At 37.6% G+C, this 21,480-nt stretch overlaps 2 protein-coding genes across 12 annotated transcripts; one reads left to right on the top strand and one right to left on the bottom strand.

Moving 5' to 3' along the window:
* The first annotated feature begins 635 nt into the window (after window positions 1-635).
* Window positions 636-5,714, top strand: LOC103717120 (4-coumarate--CoA ligase 2). Its single transcript, XM_008805388.6, has 6 exons — window positions 636-2,262; window positions 4,029-4,227; window positions 4,434-4,579; window positions 4,803-4,870; window positions 4,983-5,085; window positions 5,236-5,714. Exons 1-6 carry the CDS (start codon window positions 1,216-1,218, stop codon window positions 5,344-5,346), a joined length of 1,674 nt encoding a protein of 557 aa, XP_008803610.4. The 5' UTR covers window positions 636-1,215; the 3' UTR covers window positions 5,347-5,714.
* Window positions 5,715-9,103: 3,389 nt separating this feature from the next.
* On the bottom strand, window positions 9,104-20,107 carry LOC103717118 (uncharacterized). Of its 11 annotated transcripts, XR_016395623.1 has the most exons (9): window positions 19,852-20,025; window positions 16,113-16,251; window positions 14,594-14,694; window positions 12,612-13,144; window positions 12,336-12,512; window positions 11,545-11,609; window positions 11,328-11,456; window positions 9,813-9,945; window positions 9,104-9,384 (listed from the first exon to the last, which is right to left on the bottom strand). XR_016395623.1 is itself a non-coding variant. In XM_039126376.3 (8 exons), exons 2-8 carry the CDS (start codon window positions 16,224-16,226, stop codon window positions 9,345-9,347), a joined length of 1,137 nt encoding a protein of 378 aa, XP_038982304.3. In that variant the 5' UTR covers window positions 16,227-16,251; window positions 19,852-20,025; the 3' UTR covers window positions 9,104-9,344. The 11 variants fall into 11 exon arrangements, 9 of the variants coding, with proteins under 9 accessions (XP_038982304.3, XP_038982302.3, XP_038982303.3 ...); XM_039126376.3 differs by lacking the exons at window positions 11,328-11,456; window positions 11,545-11,609 and adding an exon at window positions 12,117-12,155; XM_039126374.3 differs by lacking the exons at window positions 11,328-11,456; window positions 11,545-11,609 and adding an exon at window positions 12,117-12,155 and having other exon boundaries at window positions 12,336-12,527; window positions 19,852-19,992.
* Between the last annotated feature and the right edge of the window lie 1,373 nt (window positions 20,108-21,480).

Raw genomic sequence — 21,480 nt, 5'->3', positions numbered from 1 at the left:
TTTATATATGGTTACTTTAAAAAAAAAATTTCCAAGCATAGTTTTGATGCTTTGATGGCCTATTTCTTGAAAAAATTATTAAACAAAAGATTTTAATAAATTTTCTTCTATGCTGGCAAAATGTCACCATGTTGGGGTCAGCATTTTACATTACTTGTTGTATATAGTTAGATATATATTTTGCATGCAGTAGGTCTGTGTTTACACATTGTTATCTCTGATTGATACATAATATATGCACTTGTACCAAGATCTACGATTAAACATAAAAAAATAAGCATCAAAACCATAACTTTGCATAAGTTTTTAGTCAACATGGACTAAAGACATAATAGCAGTCAATATGGGAACATACCTCAAGTTAAAAAAGGGATAGAAATGACATTATCATGGATCATCTGGACATTATGGAACTTAAGCCAGCCATGGATTCTAGTTTTTGGATCTGCTTAGGGAAAGAAACAGTGAGAAGAGAAGGTAAAATGACGAGCATGGGAGAGAAGACAAAGTTTATCTCTACTTTTTGGTGGTAAAAATGAAGGGTAGTTAGGTAGGTGTGGTTGACGAGAGATGGACAGATTGTGAGAAGAAAGGGCAGGTTTTATTGAAAGTGAGATGGGCGTGTGCTCCTTTCCACGCCTCTTGTTTTCCCATCTACCCCCCTCCCCCACCTAACTCCCATCTCTTCTCTGTATTTATTGAACCCCCTTTCCTTCCTCTCTTCTCAGTTCTCGCCTTCTGTCCTTGGAACTCTGTCTCTCTCTCTCCCGAACTCTTGCTGAATTTTCTTCATTAATCTCGCTGTTTCCATTCTAAGACAGAGGTAGTGAGGTTACAAGATCTTTCGTTTCTTCTAAATCCGCGCGAAACTATCAAAATTGTTTCGCTCTTAGATATTGTTTTTGTGTTCTACTTATCCTGCTATTTTGATTCATTCATTCAAGCAAGGCTGGCACTATCTTCATGTTCTAAAGATCTCCTTTGACGAACAGAGTTTCTCCGGTCTCTTGGCTATTTTTCTCTGCATAGATTTCTTTTGTCTCCCTTCTATATACCCTGCCCTGTCCTAACTTCACCTCCACCTCTCTTTTCTCTAAACTCTCTTGTTTTCCTCTGTTTCCATCAAGGAACAACTCCTCCCTCCTCTGTTTTCCTCTGTTCTTTAATACAAGAGCAACCTTTCTCTTCCCCACCTCAAAAGAATTTTAAATACCGATGGCCATGATCTCTCTTGCTTCCCTTGAAACCCAACCCCAAATCCCCACCCAAATCCACCAACCCGAAACCACGATATTTCGATCGAAGTTCCCGGACATCCCCCTCTCCAACCACCTCTCGCTCCACGCCTACTGCTTCGAGAAGCTCTCCGAAGTTGCCGACGCCCCCTGTCTCATCTCCTCCACTGCCGACAAGACCTACACCTTCCACGAGACCCACCTCCTCTCCCGTAGGACCGCCGCTGGTTTCTTCAAGCTCGGCATCAAACAAGGAGATGTCATCATGGTTCTCCTCCAAAACTGCCCTGAATTCGTCTTCGCCTTCATGGGCGCCTCCATGCTCGGGGCGGTGACCACCGCCGCGAACCCCTTCTTCACTGCCTCCGAGATCTACAAACAGTTCAAGGCCTCGGGCGCCAAGCTGATCATCACGCAATCCATCTACGTCGACAAACTCCGCAATGAGAATTTCCCCGACCTTGGTGACGGGCTTACCGTCATCACCGTCGATGCCCCTCCAAAGGGATGCATACCATTCTCCGAGGTGTTGGAGGCCGACGAGACGGCGATTCCCGATATCACCATCGATCCAGAGGACCCTGTTGCGCTCCCGTATTCCTCGGGGACGACAGGATTGCCCAAAGGAGTGATCTTGACGCACAAGAGCCTGATATCGAACGTCGCGCAGCAAGTCGACGGGGCGAATCCGAACCTCTACTTGAAAACCGACGACGTGGTGCTGTGCGTGCTTCCCCTCTTTCACATATTCTCCCTGAACTCTGTTTTGCTCTGTTCTTTGAGAGCAGGGTCGGCGGTGATGATAATGCCCAAGTTTGAGATCACGACGATGCTGGAGGGCATTCAGAGGCACCGGGTGTCGGTGGCGATGGTGGTGCCGCCGCTGGTCCTGGCCCTGGCAAAGCATCCGGTGGTCGAGAAGTACGACCTCAGCTCGATAAGGATCGTGCTCTCCGGGGCGGCACCACTGGGGAAGGAGCTCGAAGAGGCGCTCAGAACCAGAGTCCCTCAGGCTGTCTTTGGGCAGGTGAGTTGCTCTCGCTCCCTCTCTTTCTAATGTTTTCAGAGTTTCGCCGTTACGGTCACCATTTCATGACCGCATGTCAGTTGTCACGTGCCATCTGTCGTATTCCACATGCTGGGATCAATTAAAAGTTTTTGTTTGTCCCCTGGTGGCAACAGAAGGCATACCGGTAAATGGATTGGGCCAAGATTTAAGTTTGGGCTGAGAACAGTTTACGACTATTCCATTGGATTAAGGGTCAAGATTTGGCAACAGATTTGATGTAATTAGAATTGAATGATTTAAGTTACGGTGAATATTGTCATGCGCATGATCATAAACTTTGTCAATGCTGATGTTTCAGCTTCTGAACGTGACCGCGCGACCACAGCATGGTGCTCCGTAGTGCACATACAGCACCACGGAGTTTTATATAGTCGTGGATGGCCGCCATCAATAGATGGATGTCCGTCAAACATGATAGTCCACAAGCATGTGCCATATCATACACGGCACATGTTTGTTCGATGGCCATACATAAATATACAGTACTCCATAGTATCCATAGAAACGTCGGATTTCGTGCATGGGGTGTCACTAATTGCTTTTGAAAGAACCTTGTTTTTGTTTTTAGTGCTGAATTCGCTCTCTTATTTTTTTCCATGTCAGGGTTGGGTAAAACTAGTGCAATCTATTTTGATTTAGTGAACTTTTGGCTATTCGGAATAGTGTGGTTTGGATGGTCCAAATCTTGATTGCAACAAGATCCTTATACAGATCTACAATTCGCCCTTTTCCTCGAATTTGTTTAACGCTATCCTTCAGAATGAGTATCAAATTGAGTTTGTGGAATGTATGTAGTTGATCCAGGACATGATTGTCTGCATCAAAACAATCTGTAGAATGTCCAAATTTAATGTTTATGCTTTCATATAAATAATTACTGATAAATGGGATTTGACCTCATCAATTAACCTAATAAAGAGAGAAAAATTGTTGCTTATAAAGTCTTTTTTAGTTGTAATAAATTATCTCATATTAGAGGAAACTGCGCCTATTATCTAGCCCATTGTATATGAATCTCTTTGATGATAAAATAAAAGAAGCTAAAAATAACTTGTATATTTTTTTTCCTACCATCAAGGACAACCTGCATAAAAGTCTGTGATAATTTTTTTGTCTAGTTCCAGCTCAGGACAATCATCTCCTTTAAAACTACACAACAAACACTTGAATCCTTGGCAAGATCTACTCCACTGACAATGGCGATTGGGGAGTTGCCCCACCTACCCATTTATCTTGGTAGGTAGCAACTCGGGAAAAGAGAGAGAGAAAGAGAGAGAATTTTATCGTTTAGTCGCACCTACCACGACGCTAACTACTGACATTTCCAAAGTTTCATGCGAGGAGTTGCTCTTGATCTACCCGCTTGTTTTATAAACCTACTTGTTTTATTGTATGGCAACCGCATGGATTGGATTGAATCTCTTCGATTCAGCTCCAACATGGATTGGATTGACATTTAAAAATTTACTAAGAATTTACGTAATAGGTCATAGGACTAACCAAGATGTATAATACTGAAACTTAGTGAATTTTCTTTTGGCAAAACTTTGTGAGATTTTTTCATTAAGGTTGTGCAGGAAATATTACCAAAAATAAGTAAATCCTTCTTAACATTCAATTCTTTTCTATAGCCAACACTCTACTTGATGATGATAAATGAATAGATAACTTAGTCACTTGTTAAAGATTTTATCACGAACTTAAGTGCATGCTTTTATATGCAGGGTTATGGAATGACTGAGGCCGGTCCGGTGCTTTCGATGTGCCCTGCATTTGCCAAAGATCCTGTCGTAGCCAAGTCAGGCTCGTGCGGCATTGTCGTGAGGAATGCCGGTCTCAAGGTCGTCGATCCGGAGACCGGCTTCTCCCTTGGCCGGAATCAGCCCGGCGAGATATGCATTCGGGGACCTCAAATCATGAAAGGTAATTCGTGAACCTACGACATATCGGAGTGCACAAAATGCCAATGTAAAATATTTCAACATCAACTAATTGACACCTTCGGTATATAACATATGCCAACTAGACACTTGATCAAAACTTATAAAAATCTAAATAAAAATATATGATATTCAGCATTATACATGCACACTAATTCTATTTTCATGCATCGATGACAAATCTGGCAGGCTATCTCAATGATCCGGATGCCACATCGTCGACGATAGACGTAGAAGGCTGGCTACACACAGGGGACATTGGCTATGTGGATGATGATGATGAGGTCTTCATAGTGGATCGAGTGAAGGAGCTCATCAAGTTCAAGGGTTTTCAGGTGAACATTTTTATTTGTTTGCCAACAAGTAAAAAAAAAAGAAAGAAAAGAGAGACTGGTTATAATTGTCCATTAGAAATTTACCAACAAACCCTATTAAAACCAAAACTTTCAAAAAGGCCATGGACTTGCATGTGAAAATAAAACCAGAGAACAACATTTGCTACTCTGGCCATAGCTTCTTTGTGATGGTTATTCCTTTTGGACTGTTGAAATGGTGCAGGTTCCACCAGCTGAGCTTGAGGGCCTCCTTGTCAGCCACCCCTCCATTGCTGATGCTGCTGTGATCCCGTAGTCCCCACAAACTCTTCTATTATATTCGTTCACTTTTAACTCCATGTCTCATCAATTCCTTAATGGAAATTTGTCGCTCATTAGAAGAAGGATTTGGCTGTCATGACAGGCAAAAGGATGAAGCTGCAGGTGAAGTTCCGGTTGCTTTTGTTGTGCGAGCTAAAGATACAGACCTCACTGAGGAAGCTGTGAAAGAGTTCATAGCCAAACTGGTGGGTTTAATGCCTTATCAGCATAAGCTTTGCAATCATAAATCTCCTTCAAACAAGATTAATAGTGAATCACTCACCATTTCTCTCTGCTGTTTTCAAAGGTAGAGGCTTAGTACGTAGTGTCTGACTCGAAATTTTATGTGACATCAGGTGGTGTTTTATAAGAGATTACACAAAATTTACTTCGTCCATTCCATTCCCAAATCCCCCTCTGGAAAGATATTGAGGAAGGATTTGAGAGCCAAACTAGCCGCTTCTTAAAAGCTGCCTGCACCGGACCTTGGAGCTTGCAATTAAATTGTTTCATCAGTGCTCTTTCAATTGCTTAGCTTTGGGTTTCATTCATTCTGAACTCTCTACCCTTTAAAAGCAGAAGGGAGCTGCTTTTGAGGGATCAAATAAGTCGATGGTTGCCGATGCCTTCACTTTATCATCTGGTTTTGTATTTTATGATCAGTTTCGATATAGTGTAACGCAATGAATTAATTAGCCAGTGAGACTTCCAGTCAAGCAGTTGCAATACCTCTTAGCACATTTTGGTCCTAGAAGGTGGCATTCCCATTGTATCTATCAAAAATAAATAAATGATGATCAGCTGCTTAATTTCTGAAGCAGCAGCTGTTCCTACACTCATCGATCTTTTGTCTTATACAACAATGAGGTCTAAAATCTCCATAGCCACTGTTATTTGCGCATGACAGTACTCATCTAAATCAAACATGCCTCACTGTGAACGCTTATTCTGGAAAGATACAACCATGCTTGGTGGATTGGGGGGGGGGGGGGGGGAGGAGATTGCCAGCTAACGACATAGGATCATCCAATTTCAGCCCAATAGACAACAGCAGCAAGCAGGTAACGACATAGGATCATCCAATAGCCCAATAGACAACAGCAGCAAGCAGGCCAGACCTCGATCCTGCTGAGCACCAGTCCAACCCCGGACCCTACGAAAGGCCGAGCAGACCTCGGCCGGACCTCTCCGCTCGGGGCGTTCTGCAGAGTCGACCAAAAGACGAAGAGGCTCCGCCGACCGCAGGTATCTACAATGACGTTCCTTAAGTCGGGCTCAGAGCGCCCTGCAGGATTAACCAAAAGCTAAAGAGACTCCGTCGACCGCAGGTATCCACAATTCGAATGATACTTTTTGAATAATAAATCTATTAGATGCTTTGGAGAGGATACTTTTTGATATCCATGGTCGCCATTCAAGTAAAAAACCCTAAATTCTTGAATTTTCCCTCTTTTTCATTTGTTTCAAGAAATCCAAACTTTTGTTGATTTGGAAAAGCTTTCATTGGACTTCTGGCACGCTTTATGATGGACAAAAAACTAATGCCACGATTAGAGCAGGAAGGCCTCAAAGCGAGTAGGGTTTTATTTGTCAATATTTTCAGATAATTAAAATCAAATTTATAATCGTGTGTGGCTTTCAGTTATGCATTTTACCCAGTTTTTTTTTTAGGATGCAAACTCTCACATTTCCATGGTAGTTCCTTGGTCTGTGATGATGTCGTACACTTAGTTCGATGCAAATTAAGTGTAATATTGAAGAGATTAAACATAAGGAGTCAATTCTATGGCCTTTATAATGAATGTAATGTGAAGAATGCGAATCTAATGGTTGTAAGGTAATCTACCGAAAAGTCTGATACATATTTCAGAGAAACACATTTTATGTCTGCTCTGAACAGCATTTCCCACAAAAAAAAAAAAAATTAAAAGGATAAGCTGTATGATAAATGGATTTATGTATGTATGTATGCATGTTGTTTTTTGGCACATATTTCATTTTGGGAACACTGAATTATGAGATGGTTATGGTTACTACTTCAATTCCATTCTCATCTTATGGTTCATAAGCTTTCTTCCATATACTGTCTTAACTTTGAGACCAAAAAAAAAAAAAAAAAACATTGTCTCTCATATTATTGAAATCTTCGGTTTTGTACATGTTGATCTGGCTTGTGATGGAAATATTGGTTTGCGTGGCTACTCTTGTCTACCGCATAGCTTCTTTAAGATTTTAGGATGTTATAGAGCACATAATGAGCCATCCGCTAAAGATGCTTTGAGATATGTGCAGATAAATGACTGAAGGAGTTTGAAGTGCTAATAGATAATCCTTAACTATGGGTCATATATTAAGAATGCTTTTAGATTTGTGCAGGTGGATGAATAAAGATATTAGGAGTGCTTTGAGATCTATGTAGTGGGTGATTCTTAACTATGAGTCATATACTAAGGATGTTTTGATATCTGTATAAACGGATGAATGAAGGTGTTTAGAGTGCTTTGAGAGCTGTGCGATGTGTAATTCTTGATTTTAGATTATATGCTAAAAGTTTTTTGAGACGTGCATCAGGATTTTCATCCTACGAAGAATATTTTGGTCGTAATATAATTTTATGCTACCATGTGATGGTCATGTAATAGTATATGTTGTTAATAAAGATGATCGCAGATCAGTTTGGAACCATTTGAAAACTTGAAAGTCATTTTGAAATTTTAAAGTTGAGAATGTATTACTATAATTTCTTCTTATTTTATCTTAAAAGATTTTTAGAATAAGGAGAGGTGGTGAAGGAGAGAGTATGCGGAAGAATGGTTAATCTTTCTCCTTGCGAAACCACTTTTGGATCATCAGCTGTCCCGCCGGATGAATGGCGGACTTTTGGGGATCCTCCAACGACTTCGTGCGAGGGAACGTTAATCATTCTTTGCACGAAAGATATAAAGTCGGTCCCGAAGAGGGTAAGGCGGAGGGGCAGGAGCGCGTGACGGCTATCGGCGAGTCGCATTGCGGCGGCGAGTCCGTCTTGGTAGGCGCTCAGAGTAATGAGATGCGGACACATGTCAGTCAGCAATGGATGCGATTGGCGGACTGAAGCTTTCCGCGCATGCTGCCGGCATGACGTTGGAACCACAAACTTTGAGATACGTGTCACGGGCCAAAATGCAGTTCCCGTAGGTGAGAAGCCCAGCACTCGCTATCAGATGGAGTGCTGCTGACCAATCGACGCCTATCGATCTCTGGGCCACTGAGACGAGGCGAATAAGCTTAGAAATATATTTTGACCGCTTCAATTTTTCACTTAGAGCCCGTTTGTTTGGGGCTAATCTAGCATGAGAATAAATTCTATATTAAATTATTATATTTGATAAAAAATAGATAGAAGAGATGATAAAATAAATAATAAGTTTTTTATCTAATTTTTTTTAAAGAGAAAATAAAACAAATAACGCCAGAGAATTTTTCATGTTGGATTGAATTAAAATAATCTCAAATTATTATTTCTCGACAAAAATATCTTTATTTATATTATATTAATATTATATTTATTATACTATAAAATTAATATTAATTATATTTATATATTATATTAATATATTATAAATATATTAATATAATGAGTAATAATATTTGTTTTATATTTATATATTTATTATAAATATTATTTATTAATAATTAATTAATTTTAAGCCGTTTGATTTTTAATAATATTAAATAATTTAAAAATGCAAAAAAAAATGCATATAGATAATAATTTTATGAAGATATTTATTTAATTTTATATAGTTAAAAAATGGGTAAAAATTCTAAAAATATTTTTGAATTATCATAATTAAAACTTCTTTCATAATTTACTCATAGATTATACAATGTCCTATTGATGAATACACATGAATAATAAATTTAACGATTACATATCATTACTGATGGCGGGTGTGCCGTTAGATAACTTAAAAAAAATGGTTGCCTATATGACTTGTTTCCTTTTCATTTTCTAAATTTTGATTCTCTAATTCTTTTCAAACTTTTAATACAATATCCAAATCTCTACCCTTAGTGGAGCCTGAAACACCACCAAATCGTGCCTATAGTCATGTCTAGAAGGTTACTCACGGAGTATAAAACATAAATTAACATAATAGTTCTATGACACTACGGTCACGTTATTTATAAAATAACTGAAAAAATAGCAATCCTCACAAAAAATTGTAATAAGACATGCTCTTAGTATTCTATAAAATAATTCATAATTTACCATTCCTATTGTTTTTTAAAAACAATAACTTAGTCGGTTGTCAAGCCATTCAAGTACAAAAAAAAAAAACAACCGTTCACAATCAGAATATAGTGTCCGCCAACTACAGCGACTGTAACTGCTTGACAATGAACCTACCAACATTACTTTCAAGTTTGATGCAATTGAAGGGTTGGCCCAACCATGATGCTAAAATCACCAATAGCAGTGTTACTGGTGAGAATTTCTCCTAGACTGCTCCAACAGGTACCTGCAAGACAAAACAAGTGAAACACTAGATTTTATTGTTCCCAAAGAAAACCAGTTAGGAAAATTGTAGGCCAATAGATAGCTTAGAGGTACTACTAGTCATGAGCAATGGCAATCAGCTAAAGTGGAATTTTACTTATGAAAAGAAGTAATTGTAATCAGGTCATTTAGGATATGTGCAGTAGGCTGAATAATCAAATTGAACATCACTACCAGGCTAAGAGCGAAAAAAGAAAACATTTGACAGAATTTGATTAGACGTTAGAGATGGAATCAGTTCACACCACACCAGGATCCAATCACATCCAGATGCAATGTGAACTGCTTCCAATATGGATAAGGCGTAGGCTACATGGCACTAGAAACACTTCCACAATAGAATTTCCCAAAAAATGTGTAACATGTGATCTGAAAATTATATACTCTTGCCTGCCAGTATGGAAGCCTGCAGAATACCACGCATTCAGAACACAGGCGAGATCAGTCTCTGGGCCAATGCTTTCCGACCCTTTGCGCTCTTGTATACCTGAGTTCTCTGATTTATCCTTTCCCATTTCCTTTCCTATGTTCACAAAAATAAAGCATTTCGCGTTCATGGAAATTTTGTTACTTATATAAAAGTAAATAATGACCACAATCTGGTTAACCAATGCAGGCATAGTATAAATTTGAAGAAATTCTTGCACAATAATTTTAAGATATGATACGTTTGATAATGATGTAAGCCCCATCCAGTCATGTAAGGTTCCAATAACAACCAATACAAAGAAGTGAATAACACGAGCATGGTCATTCTGATGCATTTGAAAATCTTGTGCTTTCTTTCAAACCAGAGTTTCACATCTGGAGTAACTCCACATATTACCATAGAGTTAGATGGTAGGTAGCAATATGCTATAGGATAGAATACATTCTCATTCCGTGCTTGCAATTCCAAATGAGAATCATGAATTTTTTGTTAATAATATGCTATTGATGTTACTATTAGCCTTTTATGTCAAATTATGCAATCACAAAATCTTTCAGAGCTCCAATTGATCAAGATATCAACATCAGCTCTTTTTTCCGTGCTTGCTATTGCCTCACACAAAAGTTACCAGAAGACCAGATCCACATCAGCAGAGCTATCATAGACCAACAATATTATTACAAATTCTCACTTCTTAGAGTGGCAGCAATAAGTTTTTCCCTTGCTCAGCCAGACCAAATAGTTCATGAAAATGACAAGAGGAAGATGGAATGAAATAGCAATGTTAATGGATCAGTAGGATTAGACTGAAGTGCACAAAAGGAGATGTTCTATGAACAATGTGCCATAAGATGCTCAGCAAGGCAAACAACTTTAAACCTGTCCCATGTTTCTCCCAGTTCAGTGCAACAAATTAGCAAATGTTGGCAACAACACAGTGTTGAAAGTCATTTTAGATGTATTTCCTCCTTTTCTAAAAAGGGGGTGGTAGTGCCCCGTGGTACTAACAGGGTGGAGGCAACCTTGCAAGGTTGGAGGTGTAAATAAGTGAATAAGGAGAATCATGTTATCTAACTACTTTGAGGATTTGGAAGTGTAATTAGCGATTTGATGTGAGAGAAATCACATCTTTAAAATATGTTTTGCGAGCCATGACTCATCATGAGTTGGTGATCAGGTGAAACTCCATCTATGGCACCACAGGCTCCACTAATAAATAATGGAGATATTAATCCTTTCCTTGCAATGTGCAAAAAACAAACTCTGCGTTAATGAACATTACCCTGTTTGCAATAAAATGCTGAGTCATACATTCTCAGGGTGTAGAGCACAATTTATTCTCTTTCTTAGATTACCACATTAATGCACGCTATAGCACCTCAGTTGGTAGGAGCTCATGTAATCAGGACCTTCCCTCCTGCCTTACGGGGAACAATACAAAAGCAACAAATGCTGAGAACAAAGGAGAAAGTTACCATCAAACTGCTTGGGAATGAAGATGGGGCATATTAGTTGCTCACAGTGAAAGAGTGACAACTAGAGTGTCCCTGGCATATATAAGAATCCTTGTATAAGACTCACAGTGAAAGAGTCTCCACCTTCCCCTACCAATAAGAGAACAGTTTTTTTTGGATTTTCATAGAACATCCAGCTCCATAATAATCACACGAGTATACAGGTATACTGTATTACCTTATAAGTTTGATAGCGAAGCTGACCCATGTCAAGACTCAGATGAGCAAAAACCAACAATATCACTGCAGGTCATAAAATGCCAAACAATGCTTATGTCTTGAAATGATGTGTGGTTACCATCCCATTACTGAAGGCCGAAATAGCAGTCAATTAAGGACACTATTCCATTAAAAAACCATACTAGTTGGGTATATAGTATTTGACACTGCCATGTTTGCATCAATTGTTTATTTGCATGTTCATAATCAAACTAGATAGGTTACCAGAACAAAACAAATTCATTAGAATTGAAAGAAAATTTCAAAGCAAAATGAAAATTCACCCTGCTCAATCCTATGGTTTTATGTTCTTTCAGGAGTGCTCTACTTATTATATTAAAGATGTCTAAGGAGGATATTCTTATCTCAAAAACATTCAAATTTACACCATGAAAAAGCAGAGTCAAAGTAAGCATTATTTGCTGGTCAATATCACAGGCTTTGACGAAATTAGTTAAATAAATAGCCCAAGAAAGGTTTACCTCTAGAAAAGGCAATATTAAACAGAAAATTATAATGTATTCTATTTACCCAAGGGCACTTTGCCAGCTATTGCCATATCAAGAAATACTGTTGAAAATTAAGAGAACCATAAATCATAATGTAATCATGTCCCATTGAAATAGTATTGAGCTAAGATAAGCCAACAGAGAGAGAGACCAACAGCCTAACTAACTAAAAGCATATAAGCATCAAACAAAATTGGTGATCCAGATAAAATATGTTTAGTCCAATAGTATGTCCACCTACCTTCACAGATATTAGAAGTTGCAGATATTTCTGTCTTCATCGAATTTATTGTTCTTTCAGCAGCTATCATTCCTGCTTTTACAACCTCGTCATCTGCATATGTAGATTGTTTTGCAGGATCCATTGAGCATGATGCACCAATAGAACAAGTTCCACTTTGAGCAGGACACTGAGCACCTGAGGCGTGAGCAGCTAATGAGAACCACAATGTTAGCATGCAGCTGAAAAATTTTCAGAAACATGGAGATAAAGGGCTAGGGAGAAAGGGTATGTCACCAGGAAATAGATTTGCCGGAGATACAGAACAGCTTGCAATCCATGGTGGGCAACAACCATAGCCTTCAGATGACAAACCACCAACGGCACAAGCAGATATTGGAACAGCTAAATAATGACACGAGCACAGGGAGCATGGATGCTGTCGAACATATTCAGAAGCATTACATGCGTTAGATGCAGGAACATCATGCATCTGAGATGTGAAAGATTGAGCTGTCGTTTGGTAATTCAAATAATTTGTATCCTGAAGTTGCTCGACAATCTTCTGCTTCTTCTCCTCAAGTTCATAATACTGTCTTAACAGTTCATTAAATTCGGTGCTTTGCTGAACAGAATAACCATCTATCTTCCCATCAGTATAGAGGGCGCCTGATGAATATGGGTAAGATTCTGTGGCATGGAAATCCATGCCCAGATTATCTTTTTGATCTGGAAGATCTTCAGCAGTTACTTCATTGGAACAGCAGGATACATGAACCTCTGCTGCACCACTGTTTATGTTATTGATGTCATCATCCGGCTCTATCTGTCTTCAGATGAAAAGCATAACAAAAGAATAGTTAATATAAACTACACAATATAATGTGAATGAAAAAGTTTTGAACACAACCAGTAATTATCTAAAGAAGATATTTTTGGTTTTATAATAAATTTCAAAGGAAAATCAGAGTACCAAGCCAGTTTTACAATCATCATACATGCAATGCTTGGTACTTCAACAGAAAATATCCCAACATTGCTCTGTATGCAAAAATACTTAAAAAGGAGAATTTCTTGATGTGAGATGGGGTTTCCTTCATTTTCATAGGCAGACGAAGTGAGTTGGATGCTCCATCAACCAATCAGAAAGCCCATCAGTATGTGGTTTGGGCTTGTAACTAGCAAGTATGTACTATTTAACCAGTGGACCCAATTAGTTCGAGTTGTATCAGTTCAAACCTAAACTATATGTGAACCATGAAACTCAGGTAGTATGATATGTTCCAAATTCCAACAAAGTCAAGGTTTATTTAACCCAAGTCCAGGTTTAGACTTTAAACAATACCATTTGAAACTAGATTGAATGGTGTCATCAGGCCTTATTCATCTAAACAGTTTTCTCTAACAAATCTGGGTCATAGACCAGATACAAGCTCAGTGGTGGTGTCTCTTTGACATGAGAAAAATGGGTCCGCTTGCTTCTAAAATAACCCAAGGCAAAGGTTAGCTGTTATGATTAATCATCTTTTATTTACAGACCACGCAATAAGCCAAAGGTTCTCTGTCTTCAGTGACTCTAAATTCCAGTCTTGTGTCACAATAATTCTCTCTTCTAATCCACTATGGGTTGTCATATTGCCCAGACATTATTCAGTTTTTTAATAGAAAATAAGCTCCTAGCTTCTTTCAATCAGAGGTTATCTCTTCAGAGGGGTAATTAAAACCATCAGGCAGCCATGGGAAAATAAAAAATCGCGATAACCAAGAATTGTTGAATAAGTAGAATCTCTGTCAAAAGAATCTAAGCTGTATGGACAGGTTCACCAATAAATGTACTGATCCATTAACTGAGACCATGACAGCTGACCATCCAGAAAGGTTATACCTAAATGACACTAGAGCAGCTAAACATCAATGCCATCATAGGTAAACGCACATTCACTATTTATAATTGTTTCATCGTTGCATTTGGTGGCTAATATTCAGTAGAAAAATTAAGAAATCAGGAGTGAAGTCCAAAAGAAACTTATGAGACTTCCTCCATATCATAAGATGCAAAGAAAGAATGATATTTAAGGTCAATGAGGTCACACCATAATAATGCAGTGACATGATGCATTCAGAGCTCTTTTTCCTGCAAAATATTTGTTTTTTTAAAAAAAATGTTCTTTATGGTTTATAAGAGAAACAAAAAGTTAAACACAAACTCATGAATATGATGAAATATTTCAATAACATTCAAGGAATAATCCATCTGCACGAGAAATCATTTAACTTACTCCGTTGTCTTTTCGGCATGAACAGGTTCATCTTTATTACTTTCAGTTGTTTGTTTTCCTTCCTTCAGGAAATTGCCTTGGTACTCCTCAGTATGCATTGCCTGACATACAGCAGCGATCAATGAAAGTTTAAAATTGGGCCAAACTAAGGCATGATACATAGATTTAACTCAAATTGGATTTATGTTTTACTATTTAATTCAAGTAGGCATTGCTAAATATCCACAATGTTGTTGAAAAAAGAAAAGGTCATTTTTTGCATGAAAATAGATATATAATTGCAAGAATGTGTAAACGGAAATATTAATAAAATAACTAGGCAAAAGTAAGGCATAACAGATCAAGCACAAATTGGAATCATGTTTTACTATTTATTCAAATTAGCCATTATTAAAATGTCAATTTATTGAAAAGATTGCGTGAAAATAAATATGAAGAATAAGAAGAAGAAACATACTAGCATAGATCCAATGCCAATCAGATGCATGCCTCTTAATCCATTAGACTAAAGGAATTTCTCATTTTTCAGAACTTGACATGTGAAACTTGATTTTCTTTCCACCAGCTTGAGTTCATAAACCAGTATGACCATTTTGTGATTGGAGATTAAGAACTCCAATTTGATAATCTTTTTTATCCATTATGATCTCGTTTCAATTAAATGGACAAAAAGTGACATGTATCCCTTTTATTAAACCAGATTTTTATTTTATAGCATATAAAGAAGATTTTTTATGCTTTTAAACATATTACAGACAGAAATGCCTTTCTTAAATGAGAGTGTGGTTTCAATTAAATATCCCTTCACCATAGCTCACACAAAGAAGATCTAATTATAGCTTAAGAACATTTTTGTAGTCATCCTTACGAAATCAACACACCAGCTCACTTCAAGAAAGTTACTTTGCTGTCACTGGATTATTGTTTATGTAACATGAACTAACAACAAACAAAATCAAATATAAGGAAAGATGATGAGGAATAAAACAAATGCCAAATTCTCATCAATGTAAACTACAATTATACAATTCCAAAGTCCCATGTGTAGTGGTGATCAGTGAAAATATCTCTTCCATGCGGATATAAGAATCCCTTGGGCAACTCCAGAACCTAAAGACATCATACTTCTAACAAGAAACTCCAAACTACAATCCTAAGCCTCTCTTTTTGTAGTCAGGTCTTAAATCTTCTTCCTCTAATTTTTACAGTCTCTGATTTCCTTCTTTTCTTTGGTGGGGTTGGGAGGGACAGGAGGACAGCTTATTCAGTAGCATGAGCATGACGGTCCTTTATTTCAAAACCTCTCTCTCTCTCTCTCTCTCCCTCTCCCCCCCCCCCCCTCTCTCTCTCTCTCTCTGTGTGTGTGCGCGCGCGCGCGCGCGTGCAGAGAAGTAAAAGGGGAAAAGTGAACCTTTGCTGCTCAAAAATTGAAAATTAAACTGAAAGGTGAAAACAAAGAAATTCATCAAACAAAGAGGAAAATAGCAGGGGAATAAAGAGGGACAAAGGGAAGACAGACCTTGTAGGTGGCCATGGCGTGATCAAAGGCATTAATAAGGGCAGAATCATCCCATAGATCAGTTCCCTTTCCCATGTTTTCTCCTCTCTTTCTGTCCTTCTCTTTGCTTGGCATAAAGTTTTTATATTGTTACATATATCTGGCCAGGATAAACAAATAAGAGCATGTGAGCCTTCTTTCATGAACCCAAATTTCTCCCAATCAAACAAGACAAATTTATACTATATTAAAATATGAGTTTTTTAAATTTAAAGTATTCCACAAAGATTTATGTATCAATTTATTTCTTTTTTTAGAACTATATACCCATTTATTTCAAAATAACCTTCTCTTGGCCACTGTAAAAGAAGTTATTTGAACAATGATGGCTTTCGTGAATATATGAATTCCATTCCTATATTTGTAATTTTTTTCCTTTTTCTTCATATGTGAAGACTCTCATCTTTACAACACTTAATATATTGCCCCAATCCCACTACATAGAGTATATATGATCCATCCTAGGCAATGCAATGCTATATATGGATGAAAATCTAAAGCTCAAAAAGCTTATACACTTATCGAAAAAGATAAGCCAAGTATAGTAGGAACCCAAAACCTAGTTATGAATACATTTTTCACTGGCTTTTGTTAAGTTCGATGTCATTAAATTGCTTAGCTGCAAATATCATCATCATATTTTTATTTTTTTTACTTAGAACTCATTCACTTATGTGTTTTTATATCACTACTACTATTTTGACGACGCCATGTATCTGATACAAGAACCTGGAGGATGAACAGTGGATGAATCTTTGTTTCGTCATGTACAGGGATTTTAGCCTATGATTTCCATTGTATTAAAAGTCGTACTCTACTTTCAAAAAAAATCCAACCGATTTAATGATAATGGGGGGTTACATTTTTAATTTCATCTTGAATGTTATATCACTTTACCAGGACTCAGGTCTGAAATCCCCGACCTAATCCTGGACATGCTTCCATCCATCCTATTCTCTAAAAAAATATAACATTATTGATATCTTACTTCTTACATGAAAACCATGTTCATTATTGATCAGGATACATATCATATTCTCTGAAAAATATAACATTAGTGATATCCTACAATTACTTCTTACACATAAATCGTGTCCATTATTGATCAGGATCTTAGCTATTGAACTTTAGCAAATATATCTTATAGATTCTGTTATTTCTTCACAACATGGTTAAAATAAATATTAAAAAAAATCATTAACTACCAACTATATTAAGCATACTGACTACTAATTCAAATGATCAAATCATATTTAGAAACCACAATAATGACTTTCTAGCACGTGCTTGTTAAAACCATTGAGTTGCTTCGAACGGCCCTAATATTGGCATGTTCACGGATACTCCAGGGTTTGGCTATTTAACTCTATGAAAGCCTTGGAGCCAATAATATGCATCTATCCGACAACTTCTAAGAAACAGAGAGAACTTAAAATGCCAAGGGTGCACACATGGACACATGGATAACAGCTTAAAATTCAAAGGTTGCACATAAGGATGCATTGATAAGTGATAACATTGGCCTGTCAATTGCAACAAGATTTGATATTGTTCAAACGAATGACACGTGAATTTAAATTGTAAGATAGGTTACGTGATGATATGCTTTTTGAACACTGAGCAGCATTGTCAACAATACCAGTAATAGAAAAGGCCAGAGAAAGTTGTCATGCCTGCGATCTGACAGTACAGTAACATTGTAGTAGTATACTACTGATGACATGAAAACTTGCAAAACTACCAAGACTACGCTTGAAAACTTTTGGGCAGACAAATGTTTGATAACTAAGCTTGCCATAACTTAATAATTTAGTGGATGCTCCAGTATAGCCATGCCAAATAGCTACTGCTGCAAGTTATAAATTGATTTTTTAAAGTTAAGCTTGCCTACTTCATTCTTTCCAAGGGGTATTCATACAGTTTCCCTTAGGGGTGGAAACAACCTGAACACAAGTCAAACCAGACCTAGCTCTAGCTCAGCTTGTTTAATAATGAAGCCAAGCTCAGGTTATCTCATTTAATTTAGCACCGAGTTCACCTGTTCATGAATGGCCTGTTTGAGAGATCTACTGAGTTTAAAATCATTCAAGGCTTTCATTTATATAGTTCAGAATAACAACCTCAATTATTTTTAATCACATAATTAAAATACATCTCATTTTACATAATCTCTATTAATTTATAATAATAATTATAAAAAATATTCATGTATATGATAACTAAAATAATATAACCAGTATTTCAAGCTAATTTCTGCGAGCTCGAGCAAGCTAAGCCTAGCTCTAGTTCAGCTCTTCCTAACTGAGCAAGCCACACTCAAGCTAGTCCTTTGCCAAACCTAGTTCCTCATAAGATAACATCTAAAATAGCGACAAAATGCCAGGTCCAGACTCGAAAGATTCAAACAAGAGCAGCAAACTATTTATATCTAAGCTCTCCATGTCGCACTACTCCAGTGACCAAGTATTAATACATGTGCTGCAAATGCTATTAATAGGTAATAAGCAGGCAGAGTTAACTTGTCCGGTTGCCCTTTACAAAGGACCTTGTGACCTTTCTCAAGTGTTGTGCCATATTGAGAAACCACATTAACCTAAAGCAAGGGAAGTTGTGTTATTGATGTATAGCTTGATCTTACCTTTACATACATGTGACATCTGCTGGAACAATATCAAATTTTTTTTTGTCCCAATCAATAAGCCAATCTCCCATATTCCCATGTTTGCTTGATTGGATATTCAAGTAATTTGCATTCCTTAAAAGAAGTACCTTTATATAAAAATGCCATTAAAAAACCTCTCCCTTGGGTACAACCACTCCCCCCCCTTCCCAAAAAAAAAGCTCTCCCTTATAGAACTACCAGTGCCTTTGTTAAGAGCAAAAAAAGATACATGCGAGATCAAGGGATGCTGTGACAATGAATTGAGTAATTAATAACAATAACATCAAAAATGGAACCCAAACTAATAAGGTAGCTAGCATTGAAATTTGCAGCGGGAATAGAACGAGTGGACATTTTTCACCCTAAAAACCATATTCCACTATAAGCAACAACAACAACTTCTATTCGTCTCCATTTTTAACTCTAAAAAACATGTTTGACTATAAACAACAAACCATATGGCAGACTTTCGCCTTCCTCTAAATATACAGAAAGACAAGCTATTCCTTGAATCCTATGATATTTTTAAAGCAAAAAACACATGTTTAATTGACATCTTTCTCTTCCTTCTTCATGCAAGTCCGGCAATCCACGGTACTTCTATTACAAGAACTAACCATAGGAACGGAAAAAGGACCCGTCACAAAATTCAAGAAATCTCCAAATGGAACACGATGAACCACCATGACCGTCGTCTCCCAACGGAATTAAAATCGAGCATGCAATGCAACCCACCCTACCCTCCATTGTGTCTGTCAGGACTCAACAAGACGATCCCTGAATTCCACCCAAATCACTAGAAGATCCCAATTTTCCGTCACGAAAATGGAACCCGAGACCAAAACCCTAGCCTAAACCCAGCAATGGTAAAACATTAACAGAACCCAAAGATCGCAATCAGAAGTCACAGATCAAGCGAAAACAGACGCCGATTCGATTCGAAGAACTTCATAACAAAAATAGATTTTTACGATATGGGGAAGCAGGAACGAACCTTGAATCGACAGAGGGAAGACCTAGAGATCAAAGAATCGATACCTTGGACTGTTAGCGATTGTTAAATACTTCATCTCAGCGAAGAAGGGCTCTATCTCTCTCTGTGTTCTCCGGGGCCGGGGTTGGAGGTCTCGGACCCCCGGCTTCCGAGAAGATAAAGAAGAGCGAGGTGATCGTGTCTGATCAAATTTAGGGCTGTTCGGGTTTTACTGTTTTTTTTTGTTTTGTGTGCGCGCGCATTGGGGTTTTATCGACCGGCGTATGAGCGGGGACTGGGTGGGCGCTGCCCGGAGGAGACGCGTGGTGGGGACTTTACTTCTTCTCTTTTTTTCTTTTTCTTTTTTTTTTTTTTTGGTACAACGACAGTTCACATCCTATCGGTGCATTCTCGATACTCTACACACTTAATCCATACGAAGCCTCTAAAATGGTAGGCCGTATAGAATGCAACTCAATTACTGCACCAATTCACTTCCTTATAGGCATGTGTGGCCTGATGGGCGCCACACTTCTATAATAGTCTGAGAATGTCGAAGAACAGCGGTCTATTCTTTCCTACACGATTTCCACCCTAGATCCAATCGATCACCGTAGCCGAATCGCCTTTAAGGAGCTTTTACTTCGAGAATGAGTTACTTCGTTTCTTTCGGTAGAGCTGGGGTTGGGCTCAACTCCTGCCTAACCCGCTCGTTGAGTAAAATTGGATTGAGGTTTTATAAATTCAAATTGAATTTAAATTTAAAAAATCCTAATCCGGTTAATAGAGAACTCTTCGCCTCAACTTGAATCCCAACCTAACATGACCCGAGCCTAGCCCTAGCACGCACAACCCGATTTATAAATTAATAAATAATTTATATATATTTATTGTAAATTTGCATTCATATTTCACAAAAAAATCTCCCTATATTTGATTTTATTAAATTATATCTAGATATGTCATTGAAATTGATAAATGATCCAGGCTCCAATTCAACAACTATTAATCCAGCAAAAATATCATAAATATTTTTTGCATCTTATATTTTATATTTGATCTTATCCAACTCAATTTATATGGCCTAATCCGCTATGACTCAACTCAAATTTAGCTTAAAATAGGATTGGCTTAGATTGGGTTAGAGAAATCTAAATATATGATGGGTTAGTTGATTCAGATTGAGAGGTGTAAAGGTTGGGTTAGATTAGATTCTATGTTCAATCCAACTCAAAACCATCAAAATTGCAGCCTTACTTCGAAAACAGAGGGTGAAAATGATGTAATAAATGATGACATTGGATTTAGACAGCATGAGTATACCAAGTGGATGGTAACTGTTTAATTGAGAATTATCCGTAGATGATTATTCTATCTTCATTCAAATCTGAAATAAATATAGGATCTTTGTACAGCAAACTACCAACTGTGGCATACATTAAAAGGTTGCGTTTTTTATTTATTTATGAATAGATCATAAGATCTATTTGTAAAAAGTTTTTGGGCTATGCTATAATTTAGAAGGTCAGCCTTCTTTCCTAAATCTCAAGGAACACAGTTTTTTTTTTCTTTTTTAATATAAAGTTTTGAAAAATGAAAGTGCAAACGTATTCCCAAGTCTCATATGATCTTCGAAATAAGGGTATGAATGGATGAAATTGAGTCATGATACTTCTGAGAAAAAAAAGTATGTC

The sequence above is a fragment of the Phoenix dactylifera genome, chromosome 6, assembly GCF_051530095.1.
Source record: "Phoenix dactylifera cultivar Ajwa chromosome 6, Ajwa_hap1_PhDact_Kaust_v1.1, whole genome shotgun sequence".
Taxonomy (NCBI): Eukaryota; Viridiplantae; Streptophyta; class Magnoliopsida; order Arecales; family Arecaceae; genus Phoenix; species Phoenix dactylifera.
This window is presented reverse-complemented; position numbering and strand designations above follow the sequence as displayed.